The sequence below is a fragment of the Ooceraea biroi genome, chromosome 4, assembly GCF_003672135.1.
Source record: "Ooceraea biroi isolate clonal line C1 chromosome 4, Obir_v5.4, whole genome shotgun sequence".
Classification (NCBI taxonomy): domain Eukaryota; kingdom Metazoa; phylum Arthropoda; class Insecta; order Hymenoptera; family Formicidae; genus Ooceraea; species Ooceraea biroi.
In genome coordinates, this window is record NC_039509.1 from 13,296,780 (window position 1) to 13,320,728 (window position 23,949).

At 35.3% G+C, this 23,949-nt stretch overlaps 1 protein-coding gene across 1 annotated transcript in view; it reads right to left on the minus strand.

The window, feature by feature from the left end:
• The window catches only part of LOC105278394 (zwei Ig domain protein zig-8), a 314,696-nt gene that overhangs the window by 138,296 nt on the left and 152,451 nt on the right, over positions 1-23,949 (minus strand). The window contains exon 3 of the mRNA XM_011337446.2: positions 2,587-2,797. Within this exon, the coding sequence (XP_011335748.1) occupies positions 2,587-2,797 (211 nt within the window). The remainder of the gene's footprint in view (positions 1-2,586; positions 2,798-23,949) is intronic.

Consider the following 23,949-nt stretch of genomic DNA (forward strand, 5'->3'; position numbering starts at 1 on the left):
TAAATTGATCTCCCCGTCGACTTCATGTTTTACGATTTTACGGACGGGAAAATGTGCGAAAGAAAGACGATTTATTTCATACTGATTCTCCCTCCTGCCCCGGAGCATAAACGCTCCAGACGGAGTAGATGCACCTGCATCGATGCGCTCGTAGAGCATAAAAAGGGGAGAACAGGCGTGGGAGGAGGTTGAAAGAGACACGCTTCGTCGACGTGTTTCCTGCAAGCCGCTTATCGAACAAGTCGGTGCTCTTACGTTCTTCACCCTCATGCTTCGTACTTGCTTTTCCGCCCTTTGCCCCTTCATTTATCCCTTTCCTCGGTCTTGCGCAAAACATCAACGGTTGTCTCTGCGGCTCTGCATAAGCGAACGAAAACGGATAAATCTATGCTGATTTGTAATCTTAAATCATCGCATCAGTAAACAACAAAGATAAAAATTGCGAAGCAGACAAAAATAAATCTCTTTCGTTAATATTGTTGAGCTCCTGGTCGCTCATCCATAGACTGTTGTTTTCCCGTCCCTCTCGTTTCACTACTACGTTGACGACAGGTTTTCGCTGCTTTTTTTTTTAATGATGTTTTACATCTTTGGAAAGAAGCTAGGAAGTTTTTCTCAGTACGGATACTTGAGCTCCCCGTATTTTAACATGACAATTCAAGAATCTTGGAATTGAAAAATCTTACAATCGAAAAATTCGAAGTACTTCGAGGACTTAGTATAATCTATGATTTCCAAAATCAAATAATTCTACAATCCAAGAGTGCAACGTTCCAACAGCTTAGGAATATTAGAATCGGAAGAATCTCAGAAGTCAAGAAATTCAAAGTACTACATAAAGTTAGATTTCTCACAAAGTCTTGCAGAAATTTCCACTGGTGTGCCTTGCATCGAATCTGTATATTATTAATAATTTTGTTCTTTTGCGAGTATTTTTGAATGTAAGACGCGACAGCTGATAATATTATAACTGTCGTATGTGGTGAACGTTGCATCGCAATTAACGTGATTAATTTCGCGCAAAATTAGAGGGGACAGGCGGCAGTTACACTGATTTTCGGTAAAGTTGGCGAATGTTTAATCGAGTTGAAAGTTTACGGATCAGGTTGCAAACTGACGGCGAAAAGGTTAAGTTCTCGGCGCGGTTATGCCAATATGAAATCCTTCCGGATTGCGCGTACAAAGTTACGTTATTTATAGTGTATCTTAGCTCCAACTTTCAATGATAAAATAACTCTGCCTCCTCATCTCCGCTATTCTTTTTCTCTCTTTTTCTCGTTACTTTTTATTTGGTTGACGACGCTAGCAAACGAAAGAAACGGAAGCTGTACGTTATCGTTGTCGTTTTCCCTAATGTTCTCAGAAACTGCTGAAAGATTCACGAACGTAAAAAACCGATCGTGAAGACTTCGCTTAACTAAATCTTACGGTGTGTTTGCCTTCAACTTTAAGGAAGATACGAATAGACGCTGCCAGTGTATCTTTCTGCAGCCAAGAAAATTGCGTTTTTACTTGTTGTTTGTGAAGACAGACCGCGTCATAAACATGATCAGCGTTTTTTATTGCACATTTATTCGATAAATAAATTAATGAGTCAACATGTTAATTCGATGTCGTGAAATTATAAAAAAAGTCATTGTTTTACTGCTGTTGAGGAAACGTACATCTGCCTCGTAGGTATTATCATGCAGCCAATTGTTATATGTACTTTATACATTTTGTATACATGCGCGTATGATACCTACTCTCTTTTGATCATATACTCTGCATGTCTGCATGAATATATAATATTGTACGTGTCATTATCAACTGTACCATGCAATCGACATTTATAACAGAAATCGAGATCACACTTAATACAGAATTATATTAGAGAAATTTCCGCATCTCGGCATTCAGTAATTAATTATTTATCGTCATTATATATTACATTAATAATCACGTCAAAAATAATATTAAATATATGAAACATTACGAACTGGCACAATGATATTCACAAAGCATGTCAGCGTGACAAATATAAAAATATAAAAATAACGTTTAGAATATTGAAACACCTATCGTATCCATTAATGTTTGTAATAATATTTGTAATGCATTTAATGTACGTAGATATCGACCAACATTAAAACATTTTTTTCTACTATATTCATATCCCTCTAGACTATATCATTCTATTGCTAAAAGCTATGAGTTAGTAGAATTAAAATAGTTTTTACATGTAGAGACGAAAGTTCACGTTTATAATTCAAGTAAAAATCTACCATGAATGTGCGATTCTTCGTTTCGATGGCTATGTCATCGACAATCGCAATACTCGTTGATCCCCCGAAAAAAGAGGATTTCGCAACGCGACGTTATGCTGGAGAGGATAATCCCACGACGGAGCACTCAAACGTTTAAACTTTCACTCGTTTGCGATTCCCTCGAACGACTCATGTCGCGAGCAAATCCTCCCATGAGATTAGCAGCTCGATCGACAGCCATGATGTCCGTCTCCGATCGAAAACGGACGGAAGAGAATTGACACGAGGCCGCGATTTACGTAACCGAGCCAGGTGGGTGAATAATTCAGATGGTACTTACCGATCACGTTGAGGCTGTAGTTGAGCGACATCTTCGGCTCAGTGCTGACCTGGCACTCGTACACGCCGGAGTCGCGCTCCTGCGGCGATTTGATCTGCAACGTCCAGTTCTCCGACTTGTCCGGATGAATCACCTGAAACCTCAGATCCGACGTGTACATGGAGATGCCGGCGCTTAGGATATGCATGTCCCGCTTACGCATCCAGGACACCTGCAACATAAAACGCACGCATACAATCTTCGATGCTTTGACTTCACAAGCAATCGACTCTGAAAATTATGAAATATGTGTTTTGTTTCATCAGTCTTGATGATTTTTCATACATAAGAAGTGATGCCAGAAACTAACTTTTTAATGAAAATAATAAAATCGTTTTCCTATTAAATTTGAAATTGGATTTATGTAATTGAAATTAGTTGGTCATAATCAATTTATTGGGTCATTAAGTATGAAACTTTACAAATGTAAAAGCGCCATCTTTAACATTTGTTATCTCAAATTTGGCGCCAGACGTCAGTATCAGGTTAGGTTAGTGTGATAGATGTATGTTCGCTCTTCAAATGTCATATTTGTTTGTTCAAATATCTTCATTAGTTTTATTGGTGGATTCTTTTTTATAGAACTATGGAAAAGTCCAAAATTCGTGTGATTTATGAATATGAGTTCCGCCGTGGAACCACAGTGTCGGAGACAGCTCGTAATATCAACGCTGTATTTGGTGAAGGTTCAACTACTAAAGCAACGGTGGGCAATTGGTTCAAAAACTTCAGAGATGGAGATTTCAGCCTCGCTAATGAGCCACGTGGAAGACCAAAGACGAAGGTGGATAATGATCACTTGAGAGCCGTAGTAGAGTCCGATCCATCTCAAAGTACACGTGAATTGGCATCGATATTCAATGTTTCTATACCCACCATGTTGTTCATTTAGCTGCAATTGGTAAGATAAAGAAGTTGGACAAATGGGTCCCGCACGAATTAACCGATGCGCAGCAGGCGCAACGTCTAGAGGCTTCCCTTTCTTTGCTTTCCCGTCACAAAAATGAATCTTTTTTTAATCGAATTGTGACCTGCGATGAAAAGTGGATACTCTACGACAATCGTAAACGCTCACATCAGTGGTTGAACGCTGATGAACCACCGAGACATCACGCGAAACCCAACGTTACACAGAAGAAGCTTATGGTGACTGTTTGGTGGTCCAGGTCAGGTGTTATCTACTACAACTTTATGAAACCTGGTACATCGATAACGGCTGAAGTATATCGCAAGCAACTGGACGAAATGATGCAACAACTTGCTATTAAACAACCGAAATTGGTCAATCGGTCAATGCCAATCCTGTTGCATGATAATGCTCGACCGCACACTGCACGACTGACCATGACAAAGCTACAGGAGTTGGAATTGGAAACTCTTCGTCATCCACCATATTCACCAGATCTATCACCTACCGACTATCACTTCTTCCGGAATTTGGACAACTTGTTGGTGGGAAAATTCTTCAATTTTCAACAGGCAGTCGAATCAGCCTTCCGCGACTTCATCGATTCCCGTACTCCTGGCTTCTATAGTAGAGGCATAGACCAACTACCACTAAAATGGCAGAAGTGTGTAGATAACATGGGCGCATACTTCGATTGAAAATAAATCATGTCCATGTGCCAAAAAATGCAAAAGTTTATGTTCTATTTGTAAAGTTTCATACTTAATGACCCAATAGTTTAAGCAAATTTGTAATCACGAAAGAATCCAAATTCAGAAATAACGCGTTATAAATGTTTAGCACCGGAAGTTCTCGAGCGCCAACGTCGACGCTGCTACAATACTGGCCTGGGGAGCCAGCAACGTCTTGGTCGTGTTAGAACAAAGACCACGGAAAGCACCCACGGCGCCGTAAATCCCTGGTCGGTCGACGTGCGTGTCGCGAACGATCTCTATAGTCTCTCATTGTTTTGCGCGCGAACATGTCCGCCAGCTATTTAATGCGCCGTCAGAGTTCCGGGGCGTAATTTCCGAGCGCGCGCGCGTTGAAAACGGCAGCTAAACGCAATTATCAGGTCTTTCCCTCAGAGCCTTTTCTGTGCCCTGTGGTTTGGACTTTTTCATTTCGTGAGTTGCATTAAATTCATATAAATTAGTTTTTGTGTAGACAATCGTGGTCTGAATGCAGATTTGCCATTTTTCCTTTAAAGGAAAGAAGTAACATCTTTAAAAGATATTTGATTTACATCGTCTTTTCATATTATGTATTTCTGTCCTAGTTAAAACTTAAAATAACGAAAAGTAATTGACATAGATATTTTCAATATCCTGTAAAACTTTTTTATTTCATTTTCTTCATGTTTTATTCCTTAATCTCTTCTATTCATGAAAGCAAAAATATTTTTATGTTTCAACTTATATATCGAGTAACTCACGTCTGTGCTTTTGCTTGCACTTGTTTTTAGCAATTAAAGAGACAAGTGATACAGATGATGTGCGATATGTCCATTAAACAGCAGTGTAAGGTAGAAAGCTTGATTTAGGTATGTGGCTTAGCTGCATATCACGGCGTATGATGCACTCGCATGATTGGATACCTTTGCGAGCAAACGCCAGGGACTAATTCGCGCAACGTGCTACTGAATCGGAGGTCAGCCGCCAGCAATAGCGATCCAATCCGCGACATACTAGTCCGCGAGATAGTACCGCATCAATCGGATTGTCCCTCATCTCGCGACGATCATCATCGGTCAACCATGAATTTCATTTTGCAAATTGAGTTCCCTGTCCAAGGTAGCCGCGATTCACAGAATTGATCAAACTGAGTGCTAAAAGCATTAATGTGCAAGAATCGTCAACTTTGTACAGACAATTGATTTTGGATAAATTTGTTTGATTGGAGATTGATTATATCCTGTCACATCTCACTTGGTAATAATCTCTCACTTAGTTAATTTTACAGTTAATAAAGATTCTAATAAATAATCCTCGTAGAAATTTTATTTGCAAGACATAATTCTACAATGTGATTATATACTTAATTATAATTAGTTACCAAGAAAACTAATAAATTATTGAATAATCACGCGGTAATAATTATTATAAATATAAGAATAGAAAATCAATCATAGAATTGCATTGTAATCCTACAGTAATAGATTGTTTAGAATCTAATTTGATTAATGTTAGAGAGCGATTTGTTATTATAATACATATGAGTATTGTTACATGTCATGCGATATTAATTAATATGTTTACTGTAGAGCAAATGTTACAAGCATTTTAACGCGAATATATAAAAATAAATTCAATTAGCAAATTTAATTCTTGTACGAATAAATGTATGTACTGCACATAAGCAGCTTATGCAGCATAAGCAAGTCTTTATATACCAATATTTTCCGAGAGAAAATTAATATATCTTTCCCTCTCTCTCTCTCTCTCTCTCTCATTGCATTTCTTCTCTCACTCTCTCTTCCTAAATAAATTTAACATGTTAACGCAAAATATATTTCATATATTTTAACTGAAAGAAGTTACGTTAATCTGATAAATTGTGATGCATTCGTTAAAGTTCCAATTCAAATACATACATCATTATTTTTCTTTATTTCTGTGTTGCGGAATAATGTAAATATGTCTCATTAGAAATCTCGCGTTAAATATTTTAAATTTGTAACATCTCAATTTTTATTCAAGAAATGCGTAATCAAGCTAAAACACCTATAGCTTTATTCTATACAGGGTGTCCCGGGTTTTAACCGACAAACTGCGGGAGCATATTCTACTAGTGGAAATAAGAAAAAATTCTTATATCGAGTTTACTTAGAAATGCTTTATTACAAAGTTATAAACCAATATTGAAAAGAAATATGAGATAAGTAACAACGGATTTTTTCACAAAAATAAAAATTATCTACGCAATGATTTAGTGACGCATTTCAAAATGTTGTCCTTGCACATCGATACAAGCTAGACATCGACGTAGTACAGAATTTGTTACAGTACGACATTCCTGAAAATTTTGTTGCATCTCAGTAACTGAATTAGTAATTCGTTGCTTTAAATCTATCTGGTACTCTCCTGTTAGGAAATCTACGTTGATACTCTCGTACGGCAGCTCGTGCATTTCCGTCACAGAATCCGTACACGAAATGAATATCAGTGTATTCCTCATTTGAAAACACTTTTGGCATTCTGATAGTAATTGCTAGTTCACACGACGATTGAAATCTAACAGCTACTGTTGTGAAAGTAACAATCATACTGAATCGTTTCAACATAGTGAACATGAATACATGTGAATACACATAACGTAAACATCTTCGACCTTCCAAATTCTACACTATGTTCCGTTGTTACTTATCTCATATTTCTTTTCAATATTGGTTTATAACTTTGTAATAAAGCATTTCTAAGCAAACTCGATATAAGAATTTTTTCTTATTTCCACTAGTAGAATATGCTCCCGCAGTTTGTCGGTTAAAACCCGGGACACCCTGTATATATAATCCTATTGATACAGAACGTAATGACCGTATTTACGGATAGTCATACTACGTCCTGTTCGCCAGATGCGTCCTATTATCGAGCACCCCACGTAAACTCAGGTCTGATCCAGGGTTAAACGACATCGCTTATCACACGGCCTGACACGATCATCATTTTTCCATATGACCCTGAACGAACCGCGCAAGATAATCACATGATATTTTAGTCGATTATGGAAACAGGGGAGCCAGCGCGTACGGGGAAGACGCACCGTCGCGCACCGTTAGGCGTGTAAAACCGCCAAATTCGCCGTACAATGGGCTGGCGTGTACGTTTTACCACGATGGCGATGTCGTATCTGCATGCGTGCTTCATTATTTATGAGGTTGATGAAACGGCCCGATCGGCGTTCATCGGAAATTTGACGGGTATCGATTTCACGGGTCTGCATGACGCTACGCGCCGATCCGAGTGATGGATGTTTGTTCCGCTGGCGATGCGACTAGATGAAAAACGAGGTACCTAGAATCAAGAACTATGAAGACAAGAAACCGCGCATTTTCGTCGAGAAACCGTGTTACGTGTCTTCGATCGATGTTACGGTGTGCATTTGATATTCAACGGTTGCTGACATAACTCACAGCATGTACATTTATGCCATGTCAAGCGGCTGGAGAACATTCCTCGGTAACGCGAAAAATCGGGTCGAAAAATGAAAGATTGAATCGAATTGCGTGCAGTTTTTCATTAAAAGTGTAGCTTAGTCGTGATATTTTAAATTAGATCCACGATATATACGGATATATATGTATATACGGAGGAAAAAGATTTAGTTCGGCGATTTCAATTCCGTGCAACGCAGAAAGTAATCGCTTAAAGTAACGCGCGATGCGATTCGTTAGAGTTCGAGCTATATCTTCGATGACGTAGCATTTCAGAGCCGGGAAGACCCGGCGATTTGCTCTTTGTGCAGTTATCCGAGTCGTGTGCCCCCGGAACGGCTTTCATCCTCTGGTCGCCGAATCCGTTTCGAGGCAACTCTCGCGGATTACTTAGACAGTTGTCGGAGCAGCGGGCGATATTTGGACGTGGTAGCTTTCCGCAAATATCTCGCGCGTGAACAATGGTCACGATGCCCCGCCGAAAGGAGATTGTTCGACAGAAACTAATGCCCCGGTCGCCAATCCCAAATTTCGTACGTGTTCAATCTGCATCGATGCTCGCCGACTGCTTAACACGAAGTGCACATGCATATGCTTGGAAAATCAGACTCATTCCGTCTTAATATTTTTGATTATCCTATTTATGTTACTTAGAAAAATCGATTGATTAGTAAATTGTGACAGTCATGTGCGTGTATCATTTTTTATACATGTATCAGAAATTTCTTGAACATAAACTGCAAAGTAATGTTAAGAAGTTATAAAAGTGACAGTGTTCTTTATGCGAGATTTTTTCTTTTTTAGATAAATAAGAACACTGATTAAGATATAATACTAAAAATTGATATAATATCCTATGTTTCAAATGGGATCGAAGTTTTTCATTAACAGTAAATAGAAAAAGAATTATAGATGCATTAGAAAAAGTTATTCAGATTAAACACATGCATTCTCAAGTGCATCAGCAAGATATGCGTTCTGGATGGTAAAGAATATTTTTTCTCTTTTCACAGCTCTTTTCAGCCTATCTAGAATTTATGTCGCTATTGTCGAACACACATGTATACGCCTATCTCGCAAAGCCTTTTTCAGGCCATCCAGTGGCCACATTTTCGCGGGTAATCTCTTTCGTTCGCAGATGGAATCCACTCGATAGAAAAACGTGGAGAGCTTTCAGCCTTTCCAGATAAGTGCTTGCATTGTGCGTAAACTGTCATTACAAAGCGACAATTGCAGCGGTTAATATTTGACAGAATAATAAAAGAATGAAATAGGAAACTGTTTCGCAACAATATTGCATAGTCACTAAAGTCGTCAGATTGAAAAATTACAAAGCTAGAAAGAAAAACAAGTTTGTTCTTTATAAACATTGTTCTTTAAAAATAAATAATTAGAAATAATTAAATACCGTGTAATTTAAGACCAACGCTCTTAGTTGGTACGCACGACTACACACAAATCACAATTTAAAAAAAGAATTTACATGATTATTCAGCATAAATACTTTTTGTATATTTTTTGAAATTCAAGGTATAAGTAGACATCAAAATAAAGCATTTTAATAATGATTAATAATGATGTGCGAATTGAAACAGAAAATGCCGCATGTGGGCAGCGTATCATTGGTTTAATTACGATCCTACACACACATGTTCTCCATACCATAAGATAATAGAATCAATAAAGTTCTTTTTTGTGTGCGTGTAGATATATTTGTGCAGAACAAACGATTTAATTTAACAGACTAACAATTTAACGCCTGGCATTTTTCCTCGCCGCATGTGCGTTTATTAATCGGTCCGATAGCTTATAATGAAATAATTCTATTTTCCGCGCGATTGCTTCTATGATATTTCGCGCGTTGATCATGACCGAGTTATTGTCGATAGCGGTTTGACTGCGTGTATGCATAGAGATTTTATGTCTGTGTAATCTCGATACACCGTTCGTTTTCGCAAGTATTAAATATACCCATCTGATGCACTCGGAATCTTGTTACAAATTGCATTCAGATTTTTGCAAATCTGGAGGTCTTATTGCACCATATTTAGCGCTGAATGGAGAATATAAATGTATGAATCCTCGTTTTATAAAGATTTATGTCTATGCAAAATGTTTTGAGATTCTTGAGAACCACAAAAACATCCTATGCAATGCAAATTCATTAGAAAACTAAGCATTTATTTCCTGTTATGTTCTTACACTAGCAAGCAAATACCTGCAAATTGATAAAGATACCACGATACCAATATTCTCTAATAATCTAAATTGTGGAACACGATAGTGTGGCAACATTGTTTCATTTTAGAAATGTATTACTGATCTATCTACGGATTTTTTAAACTTTTTTAGGAAAAAATGAAGTAAATGAGCGCCATATCCAAAAAATCGCGTCTCACGATATCTATTTACGTTCTGCGAGTTTATATTTGGAGCGATGTGATTTATGATTCATAAACGTGGTACCGTGGCAGGTCGATTTCCATAGATACACGAGGCCAACGTTATTGCGCCGATATATGCGTGTATATAGAATATCCCAGAGAAGTCATACACAAGCTTCCTCTGAATGATACCAAAGATAAATTATGAACAATAACAGTTGTCCCAATATTAGAGTACACGAGTAATATTTTTCAATTTCAACCAATAATTCATTAAAAATTAATACTTTATCTAACTTCGTAAGCGAATTTTAAGTATCAAATGTTAAATGGAAAATTTTATTATCAAAATAAGTAGTATTGTAAATTTTTTAAATTAATTATAATAAAAATTAATTATAGTAAATAATTATTGCGTTCACCATAATTGTTGAATTCATAATTTTTCATGTAATATTTGAATCTGATATACTAAATAAATAAATCATTAATGATTTCGACAGAATATTATATTGCTGTGAGCACGTGATAATACACAATAATCAGGTATTACACAGTGACAACGTAATAATATTATAATTGTGCGGTTAATAAAATTATTCATCAACAAAAAAACTATCTCTCTTTTCCTCTCCTCCCCCCCTCTTTCTCTCTCTCTCTCTCTCTCTCTGTGACGTCTATTCTCTAATATAATATCTTCAATCGTACAGATTTCCATCGATTAGATGTCACATTTCGATGTCAGATCTTCATCATTTTTTGTCATGCAATTATAGGTGCAAGTTTGAAAGCCATAACTACGCGGCAATATAACGCCGTTCGCTTTTAATCGATACTGACATCCACTGCAAGTTCGACCGTGTGAATCTGACCGAAAATGACGGATCATCCAATCAATCGTGGTTTCGTCAGAAAGAAGCGTGTCAGGAAAATCGGTTTTATATTTCGTATAGTGAATTTCGTTAATTAATCGTACTATCGGAGATTACAGATCAGTGCTGATCAAATGCCATTCGAACATGTCAGTGTTTTTATTTTTATTTCAGATAAACGCGATAAATATGGTTTTTTACGATGAAATATTAACAGCTTTGTGCAGTGTGTAGTAAAACCGTGAAATTATTATTTACGTAGCCTTGTTTCAATTATTTGACGTTTGAAGAATAAAATTATACGTTTGTCTCTTTATAGAAACAACACAAAATTTTCCAAAAGGATTGATTATTCGTATAACGCAAAGTAAAACTCCATTTTGCTTAACCTCAAATATTATACAATTTGGTTGAAAAAAAACAACTATCTATTTATAAATAGGTGCATGTTTTTTGCATGTTTTCTATCGCGAAAAGCATGGATAGCTCTTTACTTTAACTGCATAATACTTTCTTACAATAGAGTACAAGAAATAATTTGCAACTTACGGGGCGATACGTGACCGCGCGCAGACCAATTTGCGGTAACGGCGTTGTGAATTTCGCGGCAGACGTGCCTGGGACATCGCACGGGCTTCGGAATCCATTCCTCCATGCCGAAGCATGGAACGCGATAAACAAACGGAAATTACATTGCGAGCTCGATAGAAAAATAGAGGCGCGTACCTAGCCCGCGGCACTTCTTTCGCAGAATAGCAGGACGAGGGGCCAGGTTCACTCGAAAAGTTTTGTTTCTCAACGGCAACGGGGTAGAAACGGAGAAAAAGGAAGAAGGATCTATGCGCGCGTCATTTCGGGCTTCTGAATTAGGACGCAGCGACGCTATCCACTCGCAGAAACTCGCTCTATGCAACGCTGAAATTTACTTTGATGCAGCTGCGTCGCGTGCAATTTGCAAATGCACCAAAAGCACCATCAATGCGAATCTTTCCTCACTTGTGACACAAGTTCCGCCAGAGAACCGTACAAATAAGAAATGTGATTCATCACTCTTCTTGTGGATGATGATGACACATTCAAGAAAAGAAGATTCTTACTGCTTCGTTAGTTATACAGGGTGGGGCAATAACTATTACCACCTTAAATATCTTCTAATTTATAAGGTCCAGAGGAAAATTTATGTAATCAAAATTATACGGTACGAAGGGGGCTAACATATGGCGATAATAATTTTTGTCCTGGTGGAGGCGCTTCGAAGATATTAAGGTCACCTTCATTTTTTTTAATAGGTTCGGTATTTTTTTCCATAATTTTATAGAGGAGCTTAAAACAAATACGGAACTCATGACACAAAATTATTAAACAAGATTAAATGTAAATGAAAACGACAAAAAATACATTTTTATATTAATTAAATGAAATTTACGTTTAAAAGATGTACGAAATGACGCTTTATTAGTATGTTTTGTCGGAATGTTTTGATTTTGACATTCCTCATAAATGAGGATCAACTTGTTCTTCAAACGGATACATCGATGAAAATAAATAGGATTTTAAATGTTCGACGCGAAGGCTGAGTGCGATTAGGATATCGTTCAGCGTATAAATTTTGCGCTCTCATTGAATTTTTTTGACATTCTCCATAAATGAGATCATTCTCCATCATGTCGACTTGTTCTTCAAATGAATACATCTTGCACGATTGACTTATCTATCGATACTATTTTTTATGTTTATCTTATCCTGTGAACTTATTAAGATGGCCTTCAAAGGGTCTTTGTTTTCATTGAAATAAGTTTACGTCACTATTTATTTTCATCGATGTATCCGTTTGAAGAACAAGTTGATCCTCATTTATGAGGAATGTCAAAATCAAAACATTCCGACAAAACATACTAATAAAGCGTCATTTTGTACATCTTTTAAACGTAAATTTCATTTAATATAAAAATGTATTTTTTATCGTTTTCATTTACATTTAATCTTGTTTAATAATTTTGTGTCATGAGTTCCGTATTTGTTTTAAGCTCCTCTATAAAATTATGGAAAAAAAACATACCGAACCTATTAAAAAAAATGAAGGTGACCTTGATATCTTCGAAGCGCCTCCACCAGGACAAAAATTATTATCGCCATATGTTAGCCCCCTTCATACCGTATAATTTTGATTACATAAATTTTCCTCTGGACCTTATAAATTAGAAGATATTTAAGGTGGTAATAGTTATTGCCCCACCCTGTATATTTAATAAATAGATATCACGAGAGAAATGTGTTTTACTCTACATCTAGCTTATGTAATAAACTAGATGTATGTTATTAAAGCAAATTGTTTGTCTTCATTTCGATCAAAATACAGAGAATCAAATTAAAAAATTGTCAGGACATGGTTTTCATGATTAATTGCAGACTTATGGATCACGCGTGCGGAGTGTAAACTTGAACTCCAGGCGGAAGAGACTGACATTCAAGTTTTTTTTTGACAGCAAGAGATATCAATATTTATGTATTTCTAATCTTTTCATCTGTTGCATTTTCTAATTTTATCAGATTTGCATTATATTGCAAAGTTAGATGTCGAGGTTCTACATTATTTTCTACAGAGATATATTTCAAGTTTGACTAATAGATTTTTCTAAATCATATTTGCGTTTGTTTTTTTATGTCAGTAACAAAATGAGACCACTGTAGATATATAAATAAAAGTAGATATATAAATAAAAAAATAAAGAAATTTTACGTTCACGAGTGATTTTCCGCCGCGACATGTTCCGTGAATCTAGCATCGCAGTACAGTAACAAAACGTATGAAAGTCGCGGTCACAACTGGCGAAATTTCTTGGGAAAACCGTTCTTCCGAATATAGCTGCTGCAAATCAGACTCTGCACCGATATCAGTATGACCTTTTTGAAAAATATAAAAAATTTCAATGAGAAGTCGACTTTTTTTCTTAGATAAAAGCTAATTTCTTCAAAAAGATAAGCATATTCTTATTATTCAAGAAGCAAATCTTTCTTACTCGTGCTGCATGCGAATTGTTCTATTGTATTACGTTGAATTTGAAGATAGACAAAACAAAAAGCATCCCTTGTGGCGCTACACAGAAGTAAAATGTACCTGTCCCACTTTTAGCAAGCTATACATTCTGCTACGAAAAGTAAAGGCAGATATACGAAACATACTTGAGAACGTAAAGATGGTGTAGAAGATGTATGAAGAAGAAGTATTCTATAAAATAACTTGCTTTTAATATCAAATTTATAAAAAAGCATAATTATGATAAAATATAATATGTACGAAATATCTTAGCGGATATAATAAACAGATATAATAATAAATTTGCAGCGACGATAAAAATAAAAACAAAAAACTTCTCCAAACTTAACATGTCATATTTCAATACGTTTCATATTTGTCGATTGTAGCATGCAGCAAAGTGCCGTAAAAACGAATTAAGAATTTTTATATATTATACATGTCATGAACAAGTGTATAATATATATGTTATGATTGAATATGTTGACTGTGTACAATTTTCTACGTTAATATAATAACAATATAATTTATTAGTAAAGATTCAATATTAAAACTTATGCTTGCGAATGCACTAAACAAGTAGTGCTCCAAAGCTTTATTCAACTATAACACGACTAATAGTATGCAGAGAAACTTGCGTACTATCCCTGCTGGAAATTTATGCTATTGTGTGAAGTCAGCGAGAATCAGTATAATATACATATGTAGAAATATTACTTCTTTAAATCCTTGCACGTGACATTGATTCGTATAAAATGAAAAAAATTCCAAAGTTATCACTATTTTTGCAAATGCCTCAGAAAGCTTCTGTAATCCTATTATGTATTTGCAATGTCGTATTTCCGCAGGTATCCTCTTGATTCCGTCTTACAATTTCATTTAATCGCATCAAGTTCTATCATTGCCACACAGATTCTCTAAGGAAAGCAAAATACTTGACATATTAATGTAAGTTTTCCTGCTGTCATTTTATTGCCCGACGTTTCGCTTGCGACCCTGTTATGAAATCTATCGTCGGAAGCAGGAAATGTCGAAAAAAAAACAGAAAAAAACAAAAAGATTAACGAAAAGACTTGCAGGATGAAGTCGTAAGAATGAAGGAAGTTGCGCAAAATCCCTTTACACTCGAACTTCGCGCACCAGTTTTCTTGGCGTCAACGTGCACGACGAACGATGAATTAACTGCGTTTCCTTGCGCGAGATATTTTCCAGAAAGAAACTCTAGTTTCGTGACGAACCGATAATCTCTGACAGCTTGTCCCAATACACATTTCCTGTCTTGTAGCGAACAGTGTGTCGGAAACGCACGTAACAATAGGCGAACGTGCACGTAGCCATGCTACTACGAGAGAGCAACGCTAGAACGACGCGAGAAAATCCTCCTTTTTCTATTTTTTGCTCATTTTTATCGAAACAAAGGCTACTACCTGTACCATCACGTATTTTCCGTTCACTGCCAATTCGTATGTCCTCTCTTTCTCTCTCTATCATTTTGTGATATTTCGCCACAGATCGTCAGATCGTGCAGACTTCTCTGTGCTTCCTTTGTCTTTCCATCAATTTCTCTCCTACATTTGAGATATGTTTGTAGAAACGAAAGCGAGAAACAAAATGTATGTCTACAGTCGAAATGTATCAATAAAGTTTTGATGGACATAGAGATGGATAGATATGAAAGGTTGGATATTGAATGCACAAAAGCGAAGAAAATTAACTTTTTTAATAATCGAGTTATATTGACCATGTTTTCAATATACTATATGAGCTATGTATCATTTCAATAGCTATCGGCTCATCGATTGATGTGAGAATCAATAAAACTCGGATGTGATTGATGATAATATAAAAAATGGAAAATGTAACAGTAGATTTATCTGATCTAATATTTATATAAAAATTAATAAAATTATTTTGTTTTTAAATTTATTAAAATGTGTTACTGACATAATCTGAAAACATAATATGTCTATAATTTATTTATTTGAGCAAAATTGAATAAAATATTAACAAAATTCATTAATACAATGTATATTTTTAATTTGTTGATAAAAATAAAAAAGGAAATACCTTTACTTGTTTTTTGCATCAAATCAAATCTTTTGCATTTTAAAATTAATAACGATATTTTGAAACGTATAAAGAATATTTCTTCATTTATTATTACAGAAAATAATGTCAATAATATATCGTAGTATACCAAAACGAGAGAAACCGTACTGCTTTTATCTTTACATTGTCCAAATTAATTTCACTAATTTTAAACTGAATTTGGAATTGAATGGGTTGAGAATAGATGGAATGGCTTTATCAATCTATTTTCCCAAAAATGTATTGAGGATCAATCGAGAAGTGAGATTCCAAACTCAGTCCGCAGTAATCGCTGCGAAGCGCGAGAGGAAAACGGAGGACTAAGAAAGAAAAGAGTGCGCGAATTCTGACGGCAATTCTTTTCGTTCACCTCGATTTGCAATCCTGGCAGGTCGCGAATCGGCTACCATGGGATTACCATGGGAAAGAAACATTCTCGCTCCAGGAAATTCCTTCGCCGATTCACTTTATTCGAAGCAACCCATCGTCGAGAGATCGCGGCCGCGCGTCGCACCCTTCCGTCTCTATCGAGATGAGAAAAAAATGTCTACACGTGGTGCCCGAGGCGCTTCTCCCTCTTTTTTATGAAATTCTTTCGAGATCAAGTATTCACGAATTTCATTCGATTCGAGACCCCAGCAGAATCGGAGGCAGTCGTTTGCGCCAGCAATTTATCACTCTTGGATCCAGAACCGTATCTAGACTACGCTACGTGCTCGGCGTCTCTATGTGCGCGGCGAGAGATTTTACGGCAGCAAACGAAACAACCATCCTCTCGACGTAATACAATCTATGGCAATTCTTCAAATGCGGCTTTTGCAGTCACTCGTTGCTTTATTGTACCTTAATTAATTAATCTTTGCGGAGACGTCTTTCGAATGGAAACCTTTGCGAGTAGCATTCAATGCAGGACTGTGCCCCCATCGTTTCGCCTTAAAACCTATATTACTGGGCGCCAGGAATCTTGGAAGCGGCTTTATTCGCGTTCTGATCGACTCATCAGCGATTCGTGTCAGTAGGACGCAGAAGGATTCTAGTGACTCCGATAGAACGAAGCATTTCTGATCCTGCATGAATCGACAAAATCTAGGTGGACGATAGCAGTAGCGGACACGCAGCAAGGTAAATGGCGAGAAACTATGAGAGAGATGGAATAAGGCGAGACAAGGAGATATATATCGAGCAATCTGACCTCTCCCTTGTCCTCTTTCTCTTTCACTATCGCTGTTGTCATTTACCTTCCAAGTAGAAAAGGTAGCATGAGAGAGATAGACAAGGTGGAGTAGCTTATTTGCTCTTTGGAGCTGCGCCGTCTTCCTAGTAGAAGGTAATTTGCGCGTAAAGTGCACAAATAAGCGTATCATCAGAAAAGTGGAACAGAGATTCGTATCACGATCAAATTTTTTTGCGTTTAACAACTTTGCAAGTAAATTTATAAAAAATGCAAAGAAACATAAATGAATAATGAAAAGGAGAAATTCTAAAATCCTATTTTAACAGAAAAAAATAATGTAAGTAAATGTTCTAAAGTAATTTTAGATGACAAGTTTAAACAGAATTCGAAATAATTCTCATTGAAACAAAATACTCTCTTTTCTCTCTTCGGTAACTACAATATTCATAAATATTTAATTCTATTTTTCTTATTTTAAAGATACATGTTACAAATTGTAAATGTTGTTTTTATTATGCATTTTTATATTTTTATAAAAGAAAACGTGTTTAATTTAATTAATTTCTAATCATGTTCCTGGACGTATTAAGATAGAATATCTTGCTAATACGTAAGGAACTTCTTACATTCATTGCCGTTCGTTTTACTCTCGAAAGTCTCAAGAGCAAGAGGACGTTCATGGCTGAAGCCTTACTCTCTCAATATCGCTATTGACTTTCATGATGCCTCTTGATAAGTCGTCCTCGGAACAATGGAAGTATATAATAGAATGAAAGAGAAAAAAAGAATATAAAGGGAATGGATTATTTCTGGCTCGTAGACGACACATAGCGCTGTCGAATAATGTTGGGAAAGTAAATAAACGTCGTTGAGAAAAGTGCATGAGAGGAAAAGGATACGAGTAAACGTTACAAGAAGAAGTTAACTGAATTCTCTCTTGTAATATATCTTGCACAATAGAAAGGAAATCTCTATTATCTGAAACTTCTTTCGGAATCTACTTACGCAATTATTGTCTAACGAAAATTTTAATTATTAATTATTTAATTGTTCTTACAAAAACATGAACGTTTTGCTATCATCGCAAGTTTTAGATTCTCAAACTGTTCCTGACGTGCTAGTATTTCATTCAAGTCGTATTTTTATACGTCAACCTTTTTCACCGAAACACTCACTCGTACCTTGTTCGAACTAATCGATTCGAGTGACACACGCGCGGACGCTACACCGGGACGACACGGTAGAAAATAAAAAGGGACACACACACGACATAGGGACACGATGCAGCCGGACTAGGCGACGGGAAGTGGATTTTTGTCTGGTTGCACGGGGCAAACGGGGAAGGCCGCGCAAACGAATATCGCCAATAAACTACCAATCCAATTTAGTTACGCAGAAAATACCGTTACCCCCGCTTTTACGACCTGCCATTAGCCTCTTCCTTCATCTGTTCGCGTTTGAGTTCCCGTTTTGCACCAAAGAAAACTCGCCCTGGAGACGAGTTCACCGTCGCGTCTTTCGACCCCCTTGCAATCGAATCTGCTATCGCTGTTCCTTCGATAACGATGGAGTGGAAAAATGCAAATATCGTCGCGTCAGAACTTTACGGATTCCCCCTCGAAGAATTACGTAAGGATCCTGACAAAACACCCTTCGATGACGAAGAGAGAGAGAGAAAGAGTGGGCGTTCTGTCACTTTGAACGAGAGCGCAAATATGTTGCCGTAAGATCCCCTTTTACGAGCCGGATTTGTCTCTTTAACGTGGCTATAAAAAGTGACGCTTGGCTCGCAGAATTCGACGTATTACTCCTGCGACATGCCAGCATTTCGGTCGACCAAAACCGCTGCGAGAGAAAATCCAGCACGGATTACTTGAAATGCCAAGAAACTATGAAGCAAATTATTAAAAATACCACAATTTAAAATACCTTTTTCTATTATTTTGAACGTTTGATATAATTTGAGAATAGAATTATCGTATATGATTAACTTGCATGTAACAAGAAGATACATCGCAAAACATTATAAAATAGTTCATCAAATGAATGTGCGAAATTTTCTTACTCGTAAATTTTCGATGTAGAAAATTATTTTTCGAATTATTTTTCTGAAACGATGACGATATAGCTTTATTTTATTGGCATTATAATAAAATCGCATATTTAAAGAGACGAATTAAAATATAACAACAGTTCGTTTAATATCCCGTAATTTTACGATGAACGATAAACATCGGCTGCAATATTACTGTGACATACTAGCTATGTAAACCTGAAAATCTATAGCTTTGCGTAAAACGGCATCAAAATTTTACGTCAACGGTCGGGGAGTTCCATATGAATCCCATCGATATTGTTTAACACCTACAATATTTTCTAATAGCCCCTGACAAACCGAAAGCAGATAGATACACTCCGAAACTGATGCTATAATTTTCCCGCGCGCACGTCTCGCGATGTTGGTAATAAAAAGCGAGTATAAAACATTCCCTTCATTTTTTGCTACCGACAAAGATTTGCGATGAAACAAATATTTCGTTCCATGTAAAAGGATAACTGTACTGTGAAATAGTTAACTGAAATTCCGGGAGGGTATGGCGCTGAGACTTCTCTCTCTCTCTCTCTCTCTTTCTCTCTCGCTATTGTTTATTGTTTCAGATCTACTGCTGGTAAATATAGGATCAAAGAATAATGAAAATTTACTGTCGGCAATATGTGACATCCAGATCCCTCCGCCTCAAGGATATAGCTATAAGTCATCTCTCTTTCTCAGCTCCGATAGAAGACTATACCAATAACACTTTATATGTGAGAAAAAGGTTTAAATCAATTTTTTAAAACAGATATAGGGTGTAAATTGTTTTTTTTAATTTGTTAACGTAATAGTGATTTTTTATTTTTTCTCTACATCTAATTGCTGCATCTCTTTCTATCTCTTTTCCTTCTTTATATTATCTCAAAATAAACATAATTGTATTTTATATAATGTAATTTTGTAGATAATTTTACTTGATAAATAATCTAAGGTAATAAACTGGAAGCCTACTTAAGTTAAAAGCCTACAACTAATCTCCGATAACATAATACAAAATAATAAGGGAAGCCCGTTGTATTCTATTAGAAATTTGAGCGTTAAATGAAGTTATATTAAAATTTGTAAGGATACGGGGCGTGCATTAACACGATTAAATGAAACATTTTCGGATAGACAAACTTCACAACACGCATTATATAGAAGACTTACAGTGGGATTATGGGAGGATTAGTATAGATTAAGCTCATAGTCAGTGGATGTCTGTAGTTTCTATGCTAACCACGGCCTAAATACATATCTCACTTCTGGCTTCTACGATATCCGCCTTGCTCTTATCTCTATCGTCCAACATGGCGGACGATCGAACAAGAAAATATCATGGAAATTTCATCGAGACAAATATTTCACAAATCTTTCCTTTTTCTTGTAAACAACTAATACCGTCTCAGGTGGTACCCAAACCAATAAGTGTCCTGAATTTAAGTAAGTTGTAAACTTAAACTATCGTAAAATTATGTTTGAAATACACAATAAATTAAAACTTAAACAGTATAAAACTTTTCATGGTTACTACGCAAATGTATAATTAAAAATAATATTGCCTTCTATATGTTAATGTAGCGCTCAATATTTCTCTGTTTCAAAGGGAAATTATTTCACAAAAAGCATTGATACAACTATGTGAGCATTTCGTTATTATTGTATAAATATAAATCCATGATATCCATGATATAAATGAAGTTATCATTTTGGATAAAAAATAAGAGAGAGAAAGAGAGGGAGAGAGAAATAAATAAATAAATATTATGTATGTCTCTATACATTTCACCGATTAATTATAAAAATTATATAAAACATATATACGACAATTATTGTATAATAAATTCATAAAAGTAATTATAATAATTACAATTCATTACATATTGTACATAAAAAGCGCCAGCGCTAAATAAAGGATATTCGCTTAAGGATTTTTCTAAAATTTGTATGTTATATTGGGATTATCTGAATAATGTTTTAAAGTTTTAAACGATACATGTATTGTATGTATTATATATATTGTTACGTATATTATTTCCTCCGCAATGATATCAGATGAATGAAATGCAATATGAACAAATATTAAATATAATAGAATGAATAAACGTAAAATTGGTTTCCATGTTTATGATGTCGAAATTATAACATATTATGCTTATATATATATATCTTCTGTATATAGTTTATTTCTAGGTTTATATACAGAAGATCGATATTACATAGATATAATACTGTAGGTAATAAACGATGTGAAAAGACTTAAATTATGTACATGATATAAAATATGTATTTCACACGATAAATTATTTTGATATATATAGATATATATTTGATATAGTATAGAATAACGAATTATGCAGTATGATCAATGTGATTATGATAATATGAATCATTGTTACCATAATCAAGCATGCACATTTCTGAAAAAATATATGAGATAATAGTAAAAAGTTATTCTGTTACCTTTGAGTTTGAAGAAATGAAAATGATATTAGAAACTAATATAGTCATAATATTCTATGTACAATCTATATTCTATCATCAAATCCAATAAAAATTCTCCAAATACTTGCATATCCAAAAATCGAATTGATGATTAGTTGTTTAAATCATGTTCTACGAAAAACTGGAAAGCAATTTTTATCGATGCTATGTCTTCCGTTACGCGCGGAACAAAATGAAGGCAAACCTCTAATCCGGCCGGTTGGAAAATGAAGCGAAACAAATAGAAGCGTCGGTATACGTGCGATGCACTTTTACGGCATCATCAACGTGGATGTTTGTAGGACCGCCGTATCAGTAGAAATAGTTCTCTGTGCCCGGAATTTTAAAGTACCGTGAATTACATTCGTTTTACATACATAGTTATCGGTCGCGGCATGTAATATGAAAACGCTCTTTTCAAATACAGCCAGTTCTTCACACAATATACATACGTAAAAACCATGAGTTTTGTAAACACTATTAATTTAGTGATTATTAATTTTGAATGTAGTATTTTCAATGTAGTAACGAGATATAAAGAGTATCACGAAAATTGTGAAATAGAATTCGTATCAGAATTGCTTTTACGCATAATAATTTTTACTTTTATCGACAGCAAACATTTTATTTAAAAAAATTGTCTGAAACAAACTATTGAATATGAATATATAAAAAGACTGTTCTCTGTTATTATATTAAAGATAATAATTATTTCTAATATATCTGATAGTTATTTAATATAAATAATAAAAATTATTAAATATATGTGTGTAAAAGTTAATGACAATAATTTAAAATAATTTAGAATTTAGGCTTTCGTTTATAAATAATAGTAGTAATGTTTTCTCAGACATGATCAAATCGTGCAAGAACAGTTACTTCTAACTTATTTCCATTTTTACTTAAAACAAATCAACTTTCCATGACTAAATCTGACATCAGAATTAATTTGCGCCTCGGGGATGCTCAGTGAAGAGAATCACTGGGATTCCCCAACAAATCTTCTTGAAAGTTGTACGAAGCAACGAACTCGATCGGGCGTTACAAGTTTTACGCGCGCTTCGTGTATTCGGCTGATTAAATTCTCCCATTGTCTCGTGCAAGAAAGAGCTACATCCCGTAATTTCCTGATCGATCGCGCTGTCGCTTGAGAAATGAAAAAGCGGTGAAAACATGACAACTAACTGTATTGCAGGACAGCAATAAGATATTAGGATAACCGCAATTTCCGAAAACCAAAAAACCCAGTCAAAGAAAAAGTGTTATCATTTTAAATCAATATTAGATCAATTCAATATTTTTCTGCTTTTCAAGAAAATATTATACTCTCTACATATCTTCCATATTACAAAAGTTATAGAAAAATTTCTTAATTATTATGAAATGTATTCTTATAAGTTCTGAAATAGTCGCAATAGTACGAGAAATAATTTTATTCAGCTCTCATTTAAGATGATTATATAATTAATATCAAGCGTTTATTTATTATTATCTGTTGGCATTTGTTTCCAATGTAACACGTACTTATGTACGTACTCAACGTTAAAAACGTAAAAACGTTAAAAACATAAGAAAACATAAGTATGCTATTTAATGGAGAAATGTGTATAAAGGATAAGATTCTATATAAAGACTGAGCTGGAAATTATCGGTAAATATATATATATATATATATATATATGTTTTCCTAATTATATATATTCCTAATTATATATATATATATATATATATATATATATATATATATATAATAAATATCGGTGTTCTCTTAGTTAAACGCTTCATGAGATTTTTTCCGTAAATTATTCACAAACGAGAAACCCAATTAGCAGAGCCATTTATTAATTCCTCGGGCTATACACAGTCTATTTTAGATGGCATTCATTACATCGCAAAGAAATACGAGAAAATTCACGGGGTCAGAAGACCATACTTTCTCTCTCTCTCTCTCTCTCTTGCTCTGTTTCTGTCTAGCGGGATGTTCGTCATGCGATCCTAATTAATATTCCCAATTTAGGTTCGACAGAGATATGCCATCACCATGCAGCGATATCGCAGAAAAATTGATAGATGTTAAATGGCACAGAGTTGATGGCAGATGTTTTATTTGAA